This window comes from Macrotis lagotis, chromosome 6 (genome assembly GCF_037893015.1).
Source record: "Macrotis lagotis isolate mMagLag1 chromosome 6, bilby.v1.9.chrom.fasta, whole genome shotgun sequence".
NCBI lineage: Eukaryota > Metazoa > Chordata > Mammalia > Peramelemorphia > Peramelidae > Macrotis > Macrotis lagotis.
The window spans coordinates 15462117-15480482 of NC_133663.1; the positions used below are offsets into that span (position 1 = coordinate 15462117).

Below are 18366 nucleotides of genomic sequence, written 5' to 3' on the forward strand. Positions count from 1 at the left end.
TAAATGTCACATGACAATGATAAATAATTGTTGAATTGAATAGAAAAATTCCATTATAACAAAACATTTTGCTCTAGAAAGTAATTTGGAATTATGCAAACCAAGGACTAAGATGTCCATACCATTTGATGCAAAGATTCTCCCAAGAAGTATAAACTCCAATGGGGTCACTGACAAAAACAGACTCCTTAGATACCAAAAATTCATAATTCATCTATTTTTGTTTTGGCTTTTTGATATTAGTTTAGTTTTGTGTGTGTGTGTGTGTGTGTGTGTGTGTGTGGTATATGTGGGAAGGTGTATGGTGTGTATGTGTGTGTGTGTGTGTGGAATGTATGTGGTGGGGGTATGTATGTATTTGTGTGTGTGTAGTGAGGGAGCACATGAGTTGTATATGTGAGAGAGGTATGTGTTGTGCATGTGGTGGAGGATATGCATGTGTCAGGTATGTGTGTGATATGTGTTTGTGTGTATGGTGTGTGAGCATGTGTGTGATGGGTGTGGAGGGTGTGCATGTGTGGTATGTATGTACATGTACATGTGAGATGTGGGGGCATGTGTGTAGTGTATGTGGGGGAGGTGTGTGTGGTGTATGCGGTGGGGGTATGCATATGTATGTGTGTCTGTGTGGTATGTATGTGTGTGGTGTGGGGGAGGGAGGTGTGTGTGAAATGTAATGTGGTGGAGGGGATATGCATGTGTATGTGTGTGGTATGTGTGTGTGGTAGCAAAAGTATGGAAACAGAGGGGATTGGGGTGGGAGGAAGGGAGAGAATATGGAACTCAGGATTTTAAATGTGAATTTGAAACTTGTTTTGGCAGGTAACTGGGAAAAAAATAAAATTAACAAATGAATAAATAAATAAATAAGCCTGGAAACAAAGTAGATGAGTTGTTGTTGAGTAATTTTTCAGTCGTGTCTGATTCTTCACAACTCCATTTGAGATTTTCTTGGCAAAGATACTAGCACAGCTGGCCATTTCCTTCTCCAGCTCCTTTTACAAATGAGGAAACGGGGCAGCTAGGTGGCACAGTGGACACAGCACCAGCCCTGGAGTCAAGAGTACCTGAGTTCAAATCCAACCTCAGACACTTCATAATTACCTAGCTGTGGGACCTCGAGCAAGTCACTTAACCTCACTGCCTTGCAAAAACAAAACAAAACAGAAAGTATATATGTGCAGATGGCAATATAATCAATATAGTCAACACTCTTGGGTGGGGGGGAGATTGCAACAGGTAGAGTACCATGCCTGGAATCAGGAAGATTCATCTTCCTGAGTTCAAATCTGGCCTCATACTTGTGCAACCCTGGGCAAGTCACTTTACTCTCTTTGCCTCAGTTTCCTCAACTGTAAAATGAGCTGGAGAAGGAAATGGCAAAACCACACCAGTAACTTTGCCAAGAAAATGCCAAATGGGGTCATGAAGAGCCAAACACAACTGAAATGACTGAGCAATAAGAAAAGTCAGTACTTTAGAAAGATTGATCAGCTGAGGGTGCACCAGAGACAGGAGGCAGGAGGCCCAGTTAAGAAGCCACTTCAAAGTCCAGTCATGAGATCATCAGGCACTTCACTAAAACAGTAATCTGTATAAAAATTACTTGATCAATGTGAAATTTTAGTGACTGTGGTCGTGACAATGAGAAAAAAGAAGAGGTCTACAAAGGAAAAACCAATGGGACTTGGAAACAGATTCGATGAGGAGGAGCGTTTGAACAGGCGTAGATTGTTCTATGACACAGAATGATGAATAATGTATGATCATCACTAAAAAGTTCAAAACACTTCAGGTTCTTCATCATATTTCCATAATTTAATTATGCCTATCACAATCAACGTGATGTACATGTCAACATTATTTCCCCTTTTCTGCCTATGGAAGCTGGGACCCGTTTCACGGACTCAAGGTCCAGAATGGAGCCAGAAATAGAATTCTTAGTTCCCAAGTTGATGCACTTGACCAATGTCCCAAGAGATCGGGAGGGAGGGAGGGAGGGACGATGGCGGTCATCAAATCCCAGGGCGTTTCACTGGCTACAAAATGAGAATGAAAATATAGTTAAGAGCTCCCATGAAGGAACACTCTATTAAATAATTAATGCTGTTAAAACACAAAGGACTATAATTATTCACTTCACATTTTCCAAATCCTGAAGCTTGTTGAAGAAATTACATTCTGCGTCCATTGAAGCCTCTAATTTTCTGTAGTTTATGAAACAAGGAAATTCACACTAGAGGAAGACCAACTAATGAATGTCTGTTTTAATTTTATCAATGTGTTATCATTCTGTTCTGGATCTCCAAATTGTAACTAGAAGAAAAGTGAGCCAGTCTTGTGTTTGCCTGGTTGAAGGACGACCATTTATGCGGGGATGCCACAGACCATGGCAGAAATCCATAGATATCTATCTCTTGCTCTTTTGTTCTTGGAGGCAATAAAAGCTAGAGGCCGGCTCTCAACTCTGCGAGGGGCACTTGGGCAGCCACTGAGGCGCGGCCTTCCCTGGCACCTGTCTGTCTGAGAAGACATTGCGATGGACCTTTGCTGAGAAGCGAATCGAATCTCAGCATCCCTGCTGACCCCCCCCCCCCATCTTGTTTAGGTTGACAAATGAAGCTTCAGAAAGAAGGAGAAAGATAGCGAGGCAGGGGTGAGGACCCTGCCCCATCACACAACGTGGACTGGGGGTGAAGCCAGACAAGCCAGGCTACAGGTTTCTGGGGCTGGGAAGGGGTCCAGTGTAACAAGACATGAAGAGCAGAAGGACAAAGAGTCAAGGAGGGCAAGCAAAAATGGATGACAGTGTGAGATTGTCTTTTTGTCAGCTTCAAAAAAGACGTTGCTAGATGCTCTTTTTATATCATTGTCATTTCCCAAAGACTGGTCAACCACAAGAGAGCCCTCCCTTGGAAGTACAGGCAAGCAACACAAATCAAGATTTTCCAAGGAAGATGGTCTCAAACTAGATGCCCTTCCAAGCAGATTCTAATTGAACAGTGAGAATGGCATGTGATAATATTTAAGATTGAGTGCAAGGGACAGAATATTATTGGGTAGAGTTAGAAATGCAGATCTAGGAGAGAAGGAGGAAGGGAAGGAGAGTTGGAAGGGAAGAAGGCAGGGGGAGGAGGGAAGGAAGAAAGAGGGAGGAGGGAAGGAAGGAGGGAAGGAGGGAGGGAGAAGGGAGGGAGGAAGGGAGGGAGGAGGGAAGGAAGGGAGGGAGGAGGGGAAGGAAGGGAGGAAGGGAGGAAGGAAGGAAGGAAGGAAGGAAGGAATTGAAGGAGGGAGGGAGGAGAATTGAGCTTGACTGAGAGCTCTGTGAAGCGGTCATGCTAGACTGTGCTTGCACAAAGGTTGGCCAGGCTCGTTGCCATTAGTGAGAGCTCATCAAAAGCCTTTATCCACTTTACTGTTTCCTCTGTCTCCTGAGCAGGAGCCAGGCTGCCCTTGGCTCTGTGCCTCATCTAACTTCTGGGGTCCCTGAGCACCCCCAGTTTCCCATGCCCTTCAAGTCCTCTCAGTCAGCTATCAGTTCTGGGTCTAACCCGCACAATGACAGACCTCCAGAAGCACACTGACACGTTGGCTCCCCACCAAAGCAGCCAACCTCTGGGTCCTGCCCTGTCCCATGGCCTGGAGGGGGCCGGCAGAAGCAGGTGAGCCAGGCCCGGCCATGAGCGGTCTGGTCATTCAGTCCCTCTCCTGGACTGAAGGGCAGAAAGGACCACCAATGCCAATGATACAAAGAAGAGTGAGCTGCATGGGGTGGGGGAGGGGAGCCAGGGAAGTTTCCAGAGCTGTGGAACTAAAAGGGCTTTATCCTACTAAAGCACCAGGGAGTTGTGGGCTAGAGTTCTGAAGTATTGTTTTAATTACCAATAATAGATGCAAATGAAAAAGACAGCTACCCGAAGGCAGGCCAGAGCTGATACCCAATCTGGAATAAGTGAGGGTGGTGGGGTGAGGCATTCAGGAACACTAAACAAATGTAATTATTTGCTGCAGGACCCCATTAACACCACTCTCCTTAATTAACCTGGAAAGCTGTGATTCAAAGCCTCCATTAACGTAAGAGACCAGTTACATGAGTGATAAAGAAGTCTTCTTGTTCTTTTTTTTAACAGAATTGTAAAGCGACCATGGCCTAGGCTCATGGGTTTGGAGTTGGGAAGGATTCTGGGGATCCAGCTAGTCCAATCCCCTCATTTTTTACTTCCCTCGAGGACCAGAAAAGACAAGAACTTTGTCCAAAATCACAGTGGCAGTAAGGGGCAGGGACAAGATTCCAAACCAGGCTTTGTGATGCCCAAGCAAGGCTGCCATTTGTCATTCAGAGAACCATGTTTGATTTTCTGACCTGTCTTAAGGGGTTGGAATTCAAGCAAAATCTTACAAAGGGTTTCCACTTCTTCACTAAGAATGTCGCTGTAAACTGATTGATTACAATATCATCAAAGCATGGATTTATACACCGTGCTGCCTTTCTTCTAAAGAGCTCAAAGGCAAGGAAACAGTTTGAAAAGGCTATTAAAATAAAGAAAACAACCAAACACCAAATATTCCACTTGAATCTGTTTTCTTTATGTATTTTTCTCTTCCAAAGATTAACAAAAGCCTTGCTGTCTGAATTGACAATGAAGTCTCTGCCATTTATAGAACATAAAAAGGAAAGACTAGAAATGAAGAGGCTTTTAAACTATTTCTGTGTCATTTAGGGAAATATCCTGAAACACCGATTCCCAACAACAAATTGGGTGGGGGGAAAGAGGGAAAGACTGACAACCCCCCACCAGGGAGCCTAATGAAGGATTTCAGGCCTATCCTCATTTGGGAGCATTTATTACATTTATTTTTCTTTTAACTATTGCTTATCTCCCTGGGAGTATGGGAGATGAAGAATGTTTGCTAAAATGAAAAGAAATATTTTGAGAGTTGGTAGATTCTGGGAACCAAAAGAACTAAATAAATATTTTGGTGGGGTATGATGCTGGATAAATTATTTCTATTATGAATGCTTCACCTAAGGGATTTTACTATTTATTTTCCTCTTCAATCACCTTAAGAGGCTCCTAGACTTAAAGCTGGAAGGGATTGCTAGTGGTCATCCAATCCAAACCTCACCTTGTACAAAAAAGTAAACTGAGGACCAGAGAGATGAAAAGTCTTACCCAAGGTTATCCAAGTGGTAGTGGAAGAGCCAGAATCTGAACCCAGGCTTTTGGTTCCAAATTCAGTCCTCATTGCATTATACCATTCCAAGTCATTTTAATCCTGGGGGGGAGGGCAGAGTGTCTAGGCTTTTCTTAATGAGTCTGTTATAGTGTCAGTTAAGACTTTATCCTAATATTCAGACTCTGCACCAGCTATTTGGTATCTTATTGAAACAGTCCAGAAGCCTAAGAACTGAAAAGGCCAAACCCAGAGGAACAATATGTAGCAGAACCCAAATGCTTCTAATTCATAAACAAAAATCTAAATTCTCTATTTATTTAGATGAGGGTAACAAAGAAAGTTAAGCGACTACTAAGTGAAAGTAATAAGTCATAGCCCAAGGGATAATGGCGCAAAACTGAGCACTTGGAGATTATAATGATCTACTCTTATCCATAAGGGAAGAAAATATAACTCCCTCCCTTCATTATAGAGGGGTGTGGGGCTACCCACACGGAAAAGTGCAGACACTATTGGATTCTATAGATGTCTTGGTCACTTTTACTGAACTGCCTTCCCCCCCTTCATTTTTCATCTCTGTTAGGAGAGATAGAGTATTGGATTATAGGGAGGAGATAATATATTTGGACATAAGATGTAAAAGCAAAAACAATTAAGTTTTAGGTAGGAAGGAAGGTCCCTGAGGATTAGTGATTCTTGGCAAAGAAAGCTCTTGGGCTGGAAACTCCCTCCTCCATTGTATAGAAATTTAAAAGATTTAGGAGATCAATCTTAAGGGATTATCTAAAATACCAAGAGGTTATTTTATAGTAAATAAAGCAGAATCTGAATTTAGATGTCCCTGCAGCTGGAAGGTGACATAGAGGAAAGAGCCTCTGGCCTGGAGTCAAAAAGATTCCTCTCACCAAGTCCAAATCTGATCTCAGATGCCCTGTTTGCCTCAGTTTCCTCATCTGTAAAATGAGCTAGAGAAGGAAATGACAACCCACTCCAGTTTCTTTGCCAAGGAAACACCCAAAGGGGTGACAAAGAATAAGACCCAACTGAAAATGATTAAACAGTAACAGCATCTTGAATTTGGCCCTGGGTTAAAATTCTATATTCCATCTTATGTCAGACTGCCTTTCAATTAAGACAAATTTAACAGAAAAAAATGACAAAACATGAGCCCTCAATTATATTTCCATTTGCTTAAATCAGTTAAATATAAAATTTCTATATTATTATGACATTATCAATTAATAGAAACTTGAGATTAGAGGACAATGACAGCACTGGCACTTTCCAACACTATCGCCTAAAGTAAGTTATATGTTAAGTGGATTGACTGCTATACTTAGAATAGCCTGTACCGAGCTTACTACCTCACATTCCATTTATAAATAATATTGATTCTTTTTGGCACCAGCAGGCACTGTAAATCCTCTCTTCTCTTTAAAATGTAGTTCAAGGCAACAGTAGGGATTAGGAATATTCGTTATCTGCCCAATTCTTTGAAGTCAACAGAGGAACATGGTGATATTCCTGCCTGGCCCATAGAAGACCTGAAAAGACTGGTTTCTATGGGAATGAAAGTGATTTTAAAAGGTTCTAAAGATGATGGGAGTGCATATATTGATGTTGCTCAGTTGTTTCAGTTGCATCCGACTCCTCATGACCTCATTTGGAGTTTTCTTGGCAAAGATACTGGAGTAGATAGCCATTTCCTTCTTCAGGTTTTTTACAGAAGAGGAAACTGAGGCAAACAGGATGAAATGACTTATCCAGGGTCATACAGCTACTAAGTGTCTGAGACCACATTTGAACTCAGAAAGTCGAGCTTTCCTAATTACGGGCCTAGCACTCTATCCACCGCATCACCTAGCTTCCCTAGAGAGTTTATGTTAGTCTTGGCTACATGATCACACATTTCTTTTAAAGTGAACTGGAGAAGGGTAAAGCCATTGGCAGAATACTAGTTCAATTAGCTCTACATTTTTCCCAATTATAATTTGTCTGAATGTAAATCGTCTTGGAGAATAAGGAATTAGAAGGTACCTACCTCTCCCCCCTTCTACCTGGTTAACAAATTGCTAAACAACTACTTATCTTAGACATGACACTTCAGAAATCAATCTCAGAATTTGAGAACTGATTAGCCCTTCCATGGATGCTCTAATCCACAGCCTTTCCTTTTCCTTACAAGAGGACGTGGTATCCCAGGAAGAAACTACCTCGAGCAGTTACAAAAGAATTCTTTCAGCCAACTCCCAAAGCAATACCTCCTTTGTGATTGTTGTGTAGAACGGTGGAAAGGCAGAGATGAGTGGCGCCTAGGGAGAACTTGCAATTTGTGACCATAATCAGGACTAGAAGAGCCCCAGCTCAAGATCTAATTGCTTGAGGGGGCAGCTAGGTGGCACAGTGGATAGAGGGGGATAGGACACCAACTCTGGTCAGGTGGACCTGAGTTCAGATTTGACATTTAATAATTGCCTAGCTGTGTGACATTGTGTTAAATCACTTACTCCCACTACTTTAAATAAATAGAAAATTTTTTAAAAAGATCTAATTGCTTGGATTCAGTTCTAGAGAAACAGGTCAGGTCAGCCCGGATGGTCACCAAGGTCCCTTCCAGCTCCAAGAGTCTCTGATTGTGTCCTCAAGATAAGTTCAGCAACAGGACTTTTGCAGTAGCCATCAGCCACATTCTCAGCCCTTCCACCATCACAAGAGCAGCTGGCCCTCCTTCTCTCCCTTAGACAGAGGGGCTTAAAGAGGTCCAAGAATGACAAAGTATACAACTTACATAATGGAGCTTAAATTTGCAGTCATCCTCAATCTCATCCGCACTGTCTTCATCCGAAACCTCACCTTCTTCTGCATCTTCCCCAAGGTGGTAGGGCAGCTTCTTACCCTGAAATGTAATTGAAAAAATATGTCATTACCAAATAATAACCAGCTTTTGCTCAGTGTCATCATCAGACTCAGGTTCTAGATTCAGAGCTGGAAGGAGTCCTAAAGACCATCTGGATCAACACTCTAATTTTACAGATGTAGACACTGAGGCCTGAAGAGATTAGATGACTTGCTCAGATAGGATTAAACCCAGGACCTATCCATGGTTGAGCTCATCTAAACTGGGGGATTCTTTACCTTCTGAGTGTGTCCTGGCCACCTCTAGCACTCAATCAGGTGAAACCAAATGGATTCCTCTCACTCGTATTTTAAATACAGTCAATAAAACACATAGGGTTACAAAGCAAACTAATTATATTCAAAGGCAGTTACATAAATATTAATGACCAAGATCACAGACCCCTGTTGAAGAACCCCCATTCTAGAACATCATTTTCTTTCTCTTCAAAATAAGAGGGTTTTGGGTGGCTAGGTGGCACAGTGGACAGAGCATTGGCCCTGGAATCAGGAGTAACTGAGTTCAAATCCGGCCTCAGACACTTAAATAATGACCTAGCTGTGTGGCCTTGGGCAAGCCACTTAACCCCATTTGCCTTGCAAAAAACCTAAAAAAAAAAATAAGAGGGTTGGCCCAAATGGTCCCTAAGGTTCATTCCAGTCCCAAAGTCTACCATTCCCATTAGGATAAGAACTGAGTCTGCTATTTCATTGGGAACTCTTGGATGAGGGAATTCTCTCCACCAGTGCAAAATTGGCACCTTCTCTGCAACTTATAGAAGGGCTAGGCGATTTGCCCAGTGTATCAGAGGTGGACTTGAATTCAGATTTCCCTGGCACTCAGTCTAATTCTCAATCTACTATGTCACCCTATCTCGATCATCAAACTATTCTTATAAGTTGGACAAAAGTGACACTGCTTTCCGATTTATGATGCAGAAAAATGGAATGTGGATTTCCTCCACAAATAAAGTCCAGTAAAGCATGAATTTAGAGAACTGTCCCTTCTCTTAGGTACCCCATCACAGGTCTCCTACTAAATGAGTTTATTTTGTTGAGTACTGTTCTTCCTGGGATTTTTCTTCCTTTTTAGAGACATGAGTAAAACACCAAAGCAACAGAATAAAGGAATGAGCCTTCTGAAGTGGACAAGATATGGACAGAACTTAAGTTAGCAGCTTGTGTCTTATAAAAGCCTTCCAAATAGTCATTCATTCATTAAATGCTGGTTGAGCATGTTCTATGGGAAAGGCACTGAGATACTAAAACATTGTCCCTGCCCTTACGGATACTGAAATTCAATGAGACCTTCTCAAGAGTCACATCCTCAGATTACAATAACTCATACAAGGACAGCTGCCAAAGAGGGCAGAGCTGGTGACTTAGGTTCATTAGTACAGTCAGTAAAGGGGCCCAAATCAATCATTTTAAAGGAAGTAGAAAATGCATCATTTTAAAGTGCTGTCTTCTTTAAAATAAAGAAAAGTAAAAAAGGACCTAACCCAGGGAACGTGAGCTCATGGACTTGTTAGAGATCCAACTCTAAGAGTACAGTTAAAAAGGATCTGGGTTCCAATTCTGACTCTTCAAGCACTTACTGCCTGAGTGACCTTACTACAAATCACTTTACTCTTGGGATCTCAGTCTTCTCATCTGTAAAATAAGTGAGTTAGTTGATCTTTATTAAGTTCAAATTTTTACTAATGGTTAAAACAATCCCTAAAACTGACCTCAAACTTAAAAATCTCCTAGCCCATTTATTGCCCACACGACCTTGGCCAAGACACTCGCACTCAGAGACTGGGCTTCCTCCTCTGTGAATGAGGGAGCTAGGCTGAATGAACCTCAGTCCCCTTACTTTGTGATTCCACATTGCAGATATAAAGGATTTAAAAGGGGTACAGAGTTCTCCGATGGACATTTGCCACCTTTGGGGACTGGGATTATTTGAGGGATGGAAGAAGGTTGACTTTTTGTCTTCATTTCAAACCGAATAGAGTGATGCTGATCTATCTATAAAAGAGACCCTCAGAAAGGGACACATGGGCCCTGGGTACTCTTGGAAAATATATAAGTTCTACTTTCACCATCAGCTCTTTCTCTCTCCTCATGAGCCATTCTTGTCCCCAAGAATGCTATTTAGGTGAAAACCCTGAAAAGATGCCTCTAAATGGTGAGGAGACCTTCTCTTTGTGTGGGAGGTTATTCAATTAACATCATCCTAAGTGGGTGGAAAATGTCCAAAGGGTCCATTCTACATAATCTGAATGTCGCCCTTTAAAAGTCTTCTTTCCCAACATGAAGTCCATTTCCATTCCACAAACTCAATTAGGAGTTTAACCTTTAGATGGCTGTTCTAACGAGAGATATTATTTGAAGAGTGGTTTGCAAATCTTAAAATGCCATAAAAACATGAGCTAGCATGGTTACTATGACTATTATAATTATCATTATTGGCTTCTTGAGACAGGGACCATCTCATTGTTGTCTCAGGTCCTGCTATATTTTTAATAGACTTTTAATAAATGCTTGTTCATTGATCAATGCTAGATGAATATTCAGGCTAAATGAATGTTCAAGGAAATTCTGAAATGCTGAAATGGGACCTCAGTCTCCTCAATGGACTCTGAGGTATTCTCATGATCCCTTCCAAAAGAAAAAAAATCACAGGAAGGATGACGCTCTACAAAATTAATACATTTAGCAGGGATACCTAAGAAATTCAGAAATGTGGGGCCAAAAAGATGATCCTCTCCCCTACATAATACACAGCACCCTTGTTTGTCCTTCCACCAAGGGTTAAGGACTAATAAAACACTAAGGTAAATTAATTTCAATCAAAGGGCAGCTAGGTGGTACAGTGGATAGAGCACTTAGCCTAGGGTCAGGAAGACTCATCTTCCTGAGTTCAAATCCAGCCTAAGACACTTACTGGCTGTGTGATCCTGGACAAGTCACTTTACCCTGTTTGCCTCAGTTTCGTCATCTGGAAAACGAGCTGGAGAAGTAAATAGCAAACCAGTCCAGTATCTTTGCCCCAAAAACCCCAAAGCAGAGGTCATCATTTTGGACATGACCAAAAAATGACTGACTGAATTTTAATTAATGAAGTCACCAGATCTAAAGTTTGAATCTCAAGTCTCTGCCCTATGTTTCTTAATCTGCAAAATGATTCTAGATTATGCTTATACACCTCATTTCACCAAGTTGTTGAAAGGATCATGTGCATTAGAAAGTAAAAAGCATTTTGGAAATACAAAGTGCTATTAATTAATTTAACCAATTAATATTATTAATATTATTCTCCTTCTTACTAATACTTTGAATGTCCACTGCACTTTCTTTCTTTCTTTTTTTTTTTAGATTTTTCAAGGCAATGGGGTTAAGTGGCTTGCCCAAGGCCACACGGCTAGGTAATTATTAAGTGTCTGAGGTCGGATTTGAACCCAGGTATTCCTGACTCCAGGGCCGGTGCTCTATTCACTGTGCCCCCAAGCCACCCCTCTACTGTACTTTCCATCAAAGTGCTTTCACTCTACAGTAGAATCTTGAATTTTCCTTCAAAATGGGCATCCTGTCACCCTACACTATATACTCAATTCAAATCTGGGCTTTTTCCACTTCCTTCCTCCATGAAATGGGAGAGTTTCTTAATTTCTTTGAGCCTCAGTTTCCTCAGTTGAATAGTGAAACAAGTGGATCAGATTGAAGCAGCTGGGTAGCACAGTGGTTATAGTGCTGAACTTGGAGTCAGGAAGACTCGGGTTCAAATCCTACCTAAGACACTTCCCAGCTGTGCAACCCTGGGCAAGTCCCCTATCCTCTCTCAATGTTGGTTTTCTCATTTGAAAATGGAAACAACAATATCACACAATATCAAGGCCACAGGATGTTGGGTTAATCTCAAATCAAATAACGGCTGTAGAGCGCAGGTTTACAACATTACATAAATGCTATAATTTATAATTATAATAATAAGCATTATTATTTTATTTCTAAGCTCTCTTTGAGCTTAAGTCTATGATTCTATGATCGAAGTGGTTGCCACTCCCTTTGACTGTGTCACTTTTGTTGCATCCGGCAGGCTCCTCCCTTCCAGAAACCATTTAAAATATAAAAAGCAATGTCCCATCATCCCTCTACTGGCCAGCCCAGTGTAGACACACTTGGGTCGGGCAGTCGCCCTGCTGGGGATTGACCTCAGTCTCAGCCCACTTCTCTCACTTATATAACCACATCTGGCCAAGCTCTTTGACAGATTGTCATGGGAGCTGGGTGTCAGGAAGCAGGGTTGGGGAAGAGCCCACCTCCCAAGTTTCTGCACCATAAACAACAATGAGAGATCCAAAGTGATCACTTGCTATCTTATAGAAGGAGGCTCTCACCCACCAAGAAAAGAACCCTAAAAGATTTCGCATGTCACCTGGAAATTTCTTTTGAATGTCAAATAAGAAAGAAAATGGAGGGGGAAGGAACACCATGGAGGGCTGGGAGGGGGAGGAAGAAAGAGATGAAGACAGATATAGAGACATAGCCAAGAAGATGGAAGGTGGGGAGGAAGGGAGGGAGGAGAGAAGGGGAGGAGAAAGAGAGGGGAGAGGGAGAGAGGAAAAAAGAAGAAAGAAGAGGTAGCACAGAAAGAGAAGAGAGAGAGTGGAGAGAGACACAAAGAACGAGACAGAGAGAGGGAGGAAGGAAAGGAGGGGGGAGAGAGACAGACAGACACAGAGACAGAAGTAGACAGACATATTGTAACAGAAAAAACAAGAGACACAAAAAGAGAGACAGAGAAAGAGAGAGGGAGAGAAAAGGAATAGACAGATACAGTGATAGAGACAGAGAAAGACATACAGACACAGAAAAAGAGGAGGAAGGGAGAGAGGGAAGCAGAGATAGGGAGAGAGAGGGAGGAGGGAGAGAGACAGAGAAACAGACAGTGACACAGAGAGAGAGAGAGAACAACAGAGAGATGCAGAGAGAGAGAGAGATAGTGGGAGAGAGAGAGAGAAGAGAAAAGGGATAGACAGTGACAGAGAGACAGGGACAGAGAAAGACAGGCAGACACAAAGAGGGGGGAGGGAGGGAGGGAGGGAGGGAGGGAGGGAGGGAGGGAGGGAGAGAGAGAGAGAGAGAGAGAGAGAGAGAGAAACAGACAGTGACAGAGAGAGAGAACAGAGAGATGCAGAGAGAGAGAAGAGAAAAGGGATAGTAGACAGTGACAGAGAGACAGGACAGGGACAGAGAAAGACAGGCAGATGCAAAGGGGGGGAGGGAGGGAGGGGGAGGGGGGAGAGAGAGAGAGAGAGAGAGAGAGAGAGAGAGAGAGCGAGAGCGAGAGTGCGCCTTTCTGCTCTGAGTCCCCATTCTGATTATGATTCTTTTGATAAACCAGTCCTTAATCCTTAGGGGAATTTGGGGCCAGGTTGAGAGATGAAGGTTTTTATTATGTTCTGCCAGTAATTACCTTCACTAAAATTTTTCCTTTCAAACTCTGCGGGCTGGGAAGCTGCTTGGAATCTCCTGTGTCAATAGATGCCAAGTCCAGTTTGTCACCAAATATTTCCTTGAGGTAGCGGGCGATCTTCTTCTGCTGTTGGATGCTGCAGTGGTTTTCGATGGACAAGATCACTGGGAACCTGAGACAAAAACAACCACAGAAGGTTTCAGAGTTCAGAAAAGCATTCTGGGCTCACTGGGTTCCTGCGTTTCTAGGTGGTCATCTTGGTGGAGAGGAAGATTAACAAGATGGGGGAATACCCACAATGATCCCAGATGCTTTTGTTAAAATCTCCCCCTCCAAAGGAAAAGAAAAGAGTTTTGATCTACTTGATGTTTAATGCCCAGGGTCCAGAACATGTCTTGGATCCATGTGAAACTCAAAGGAAGCAGCACCATGGACAGGGACAGGCACAGAGGCATTAGAAGAAAAGAGAGAAAGAAAGGGGGAATCAAGGAAGAGGAGAGAAGATGAGGAGGAAAGAAAGAGAATGGAGAAAAAAGAGAAGAGAAAGAAAGGGAAATAGTGCTAAAGGGAAGAAAGGAGAAAGGAAGACAGAAATCAAGAGTGCTATGGGGGTGGCTAGGTGGCACAGTGGATAGAGCACTAGTCCTGGAGTCAGGAGGACCTGAGTTCAAATGTGGCCTCAGACACTTAATAATGACCTAGCTGTGTGGTCTTGGGCAAGTCACTTAACCCCATTGCCTTGCCAAAAAAAACTCAAAAAAAGAGTGCTATGGAGAGGCAGAGGGAGGGCAGAAAGAAAGAAAATGGAAATAAGGGAAAGAGGGAAAGTGATGACATAAAGGAAAGAAGGGGAGGAGATAGAGAGAGAGAGAGAGAGAGAGAGAGAGAGAGAGAGAGAGAGAGAGAGGAGGAGGAGGAAGAGAAAGGGAGAAGTAGAGGAGAGGGGGAGAAGAGGGAAAATAGGAGGAGGAGGTGGCGAGCAGAAGGAAAGAAAGCAGAGGGTGAGGGTAGAAAGAAGATGGGTAGAGAGGAAAAGAAAGGGAGAGGAAACAGGAGAGGGAGAACAATCTGCCCAGAGAAAGGAACAATCCACATTCTATTTGTATCTGACTTATTTTCCCTTTTTTGGAAACATCTTAGGGATATCTACCTTTAAATGTAATTGTTTCTTCATATTTTTAAAGCTTTCTGGCTAAAATAAAAATAAACTCTAGCATTCATTGGAAGACAAAAGGTACTTTTGAATCACAAGTCCCTTACAAAGTAAGTGTTTCAAAACCATGTTGCCAGAAAGAAATTAAAGTGCTTTCCCAAACATTTCAAGCCCAGACTGAACAATGGCACTCCTATTTACAAACTGAACGTCTGAGGAACACGTGGTTCAAATGACCTGCCCAAGGCAACAGTGGAAGTTGGTGCAGAGAAGTAAGACTCAGGATTCACATACACAGTAGACTAGAAAGAAGAAAGAAGAGGAAACAGGCAGTCATTGAATGCCTAATTTGGTGTTAAGTATTTTACAATAATTGTTGGTCCTTGAAACAACCTTGGGAGGTAGTTACTATTATAATCTTCATTTTTACAGATGAGGAAACTGAGGCAGAGAGGCCATGTGACTTATTCACAATGTCTGAGCTGGATTTGAACTTAGACCTTCTTTCATTGTGCCACCTAGTCAGCACACTGCATTTGAAATCAGACACTCTGGGTTTGTATCTTCTAAGCTATTTATCAGCAGTAAGACCTTAGTCAAGTGACTTCCACATCTGTCAAATAGAGGAGCTGGAAAATCCCCAAGGCCCCTTCTGACTTAGCTTTTGAGTTAGGAAAGACCTTAGGGGTCACCCAGGCTAATGCTCTTGTTACAGATAAGGAAACTGAGGCCCTGAGAACTTGAAAAGACTTGACCATGGTCATACTGGGATGGGAACCCAGGTCCTCTGATTCCAAAATCATTGATCCGTGTTTCTGCAGCCAAGTAGCCAGCAGTAGATAGCTAACTGGGTTTAGAAGCAGGAAGACCTGCGTTCAAATCCACCCTCAGATGTTTACTAGCTGTGAGACCCTGGACACATCACTTAGCCTCAGCCTGCCTCAGTTTCCTCAACTGAAAATGGGGCTCAGAATAACAAGGTTGTTGTAAAGTTCAGATGAATAATATTTGCAAAGCCCTTGGTGTTTTGTTTCTTTTTTCTGATCACTTTAGTCCTTGTCCTCTTAATCTTTTTTTCAATTTTATTATAAATTGATTTCCAGCTCTAAATTACTGACATTTACATCTTGAAAGTTTTATTCTGCTTACTTTTAATGAGATAGCAACTGATTAACACCCTTTCTCTGGAACATTGAGTATCCATCATAAAATTCCAAATCAATCGGGGGAAAACCAAAATCAATTCTCTGCTTGTGGCAGAGCCCAATTCCTTTACTAAGAGCCGTGACCATCTGAGATTTTGTTCTACTCATCAGGAAAACATAATAATACTCATAGAACTGCTAATGAGAACGATATTAAAGTTCATCACATAATGCCAATAATAGAAGAGTATTAACAAGTGATATTCAGAGCACAGAGGGCACAGTGGGGAGCTTTGGCCTTGGAGTCAGAAAGAACCTGGCTGGGGGGAGGGGGACCTGATTCTTTGTGTTTAGACAACTCTACAAGTCTACAAGTGGCAAAAATGATAGACACCTGCTTTGGGAGAGGGAGTTTCCTCATTTGGAGAGTCAACTAGCCTTGGAACAGAGGGTTAGCTATGATTCCCAGTCTGGTGTTAACCCAAGGTCCATCAAATGGAAATCTGTTCAGCACATGTACCCAGCCCTGGTACCCAGGAGGGTGGTCTGATTTCAGACTCACAACAACTTGAGGGGATATTTGATTATAAAAACAAACAAACCCAGCAGCTGCCAATCATCCCAGGGACTTTAATGGAATCTACATTTAACTAATAGGGTCCTAAGAATTATAGATCCCAGTGATTCCCCAAGCCAGGGGCAGTAACAATTAATATGAACCATTCCAGCAAATGAAAACTTCACCTGGTGGAGAAATGACTCAACTTCTGAAGAAGGCTTTGATGTCCTCAATTCAATGAATTTGTTGAACATTCAACTATTAAGTAACCATAATAAGAATGTTTTCTTTATAATTTCTTTCCCCTGAAAGGTTGGTGATGGTAAACAAGGGGGATCTCACCACCATAACTAGGTCAGAGGATTTAGTCAGAAGGGACTGCAGCAGCCATCTGGCAAGAATACCCATAAAACCCATTTCCCAGCTGAGAAAACAGAGGCAAGCATCTCTCCTTTTTCCCAAGGTAGCCCCCCAAATCAGAGGGAGTGCCCCAGCCATACATTTTGCACAGAGTGGAAGTCATCAGTTGGACCTGGTTGAGCAATAAAATCAAGTATTTGGTTACTTAAAAGTCATTCACCACTTTGGGGAAGCAAACTCCCTGGCATGATTCCTACCTTCATGATTTGGGGTCTTAGCTATGTCCTACCTGGGCTAGACCTTGAGGCAGAAGGAAAGGGTGGAGAGCACTTACTCATTTTTCACAAAGGCAGTTTTATTGATGGTCTCCACAACGTCTCGGAAGAGGATCTTTGAAGTGAGAGTATAACCATGGTGGACCACTGGCTCTCCATCTGGACCATCCCAACAGTCAACTGTTAAAATAAACACACACTCGATTCAACAAACAGTTGCTATGTGTCAGAGACTAAGACTGCAGGGAAAAATGGAACCAGCCCTGTCCTCAGGGGGTTTACATTCTACCTATCACACAATCATTTTAAATAAGCTTTCCTGGAAACCGACATTTTGTTCAATCCAAAGTTCTCAATGGGATGTGGTATGACCATTGTTACTATGATATTTCTAGGGTACTTTGGTGCCTCAGTAGAGAAAATGTTTTAGGAATATTTATTAGTCCAAAAGAAATAAATAATGGTGATTTAACTTAACGTAGAAGAAATCAATTGATGTTTCATGCTCATAGAAAGGATCTGGTCAGCCAGAGCAAACAGAAGAACCATATCTGAAATGGGTCAGCTGATTCGGTTGAGTTTCAATTGCTAAAATACTATATGGGGAGTCTAAGTTGTCCAGGGAACCAGTAGCTTCTTTTTTTCTCTGATGAGAATCTTTCTCAAATAAATGAAAGGAATTTAAGATTAAATATGGTTGTTCTTTTGAGTGTTTTTATAATAATCACAGTCACTATAAAGGAAATAAATTTTATAATAGTCACGGTTTTTATAACAGTCACAGCTACTTCCCACGGCTCGGCACATTCTTAGATCATTTATTCAACTGTAGCTATGATAAATAAACAACATATGAATCAAGTCTCATTTCTCACACTTCCCAGAGGAATTACTTCAACAAACTCTTAGCTTGTTTTCTTGTATGTGGCTGTTGGAATAATTTCCTGAGATCTACTTCTCCTGCCACTCCCTCAAAGTGATGGGTTCAAGATAGAAGGGACCTCAAGAGTCACCTAATCCATGACATCCCTATGTCCAATCTAAACTTTTCTACCCAGAAATTAAATGACCATCCACAATATGGCCCCCAACCTAACTTCCCAAAATAGAAACTTAGCAGGTAGGCATTCCTATTGACTGCTTTCAAACAAATAGAGGCCCTTGGGGTTTAATTCTGCTTTCTCCATTGTCTAATTGCAACAGCTTTGTCTTTTTATTCAGGTAAGTGCTACTCAGCTCAAAACTCATCTTTTCTAGGAAGACTCCTCCTAACATTTCCACTTCATCATCAAATCTGCCCAGACTAGAACTGAAGCTCCCATGAATTGGTCCCAGAG

At 42.1% G+C, this 18366-nt stretch overlaps 1 protein-coding gene across 4 annotated transcripts in view; it reads right to left on the reverse strand.

Annotated features, from left to right (window-relative positions):
- PLCH1 (phospholipase C eta 1) overlaps positions 1-18366 on the reverse strand; it is a 198692-nt gene that overhangs the window by 29659 nt on the left and 150667 nt on the right. For all 4 annotated transcript variants that reach the window (XM_074190792.1, XM_074190791.1, XM_074190793.1 and 1 more), the window contains 3 exons: positions 17089-17209; positions 13538-13709; positions 7967-8074 (listed from right to left, as the gene is read on the reverse strand). In XM_074190792.1, coding sequence (XP_074046893.1) covers positions 7967-8074; positions 13538-13709; positions 17089-17209 — 401 coding nt within the window. The remainder of the gene's footprint in view (positions 1-7966; positions 8075-13537; positions 13710-17088; positions 17210-18366) is intronic.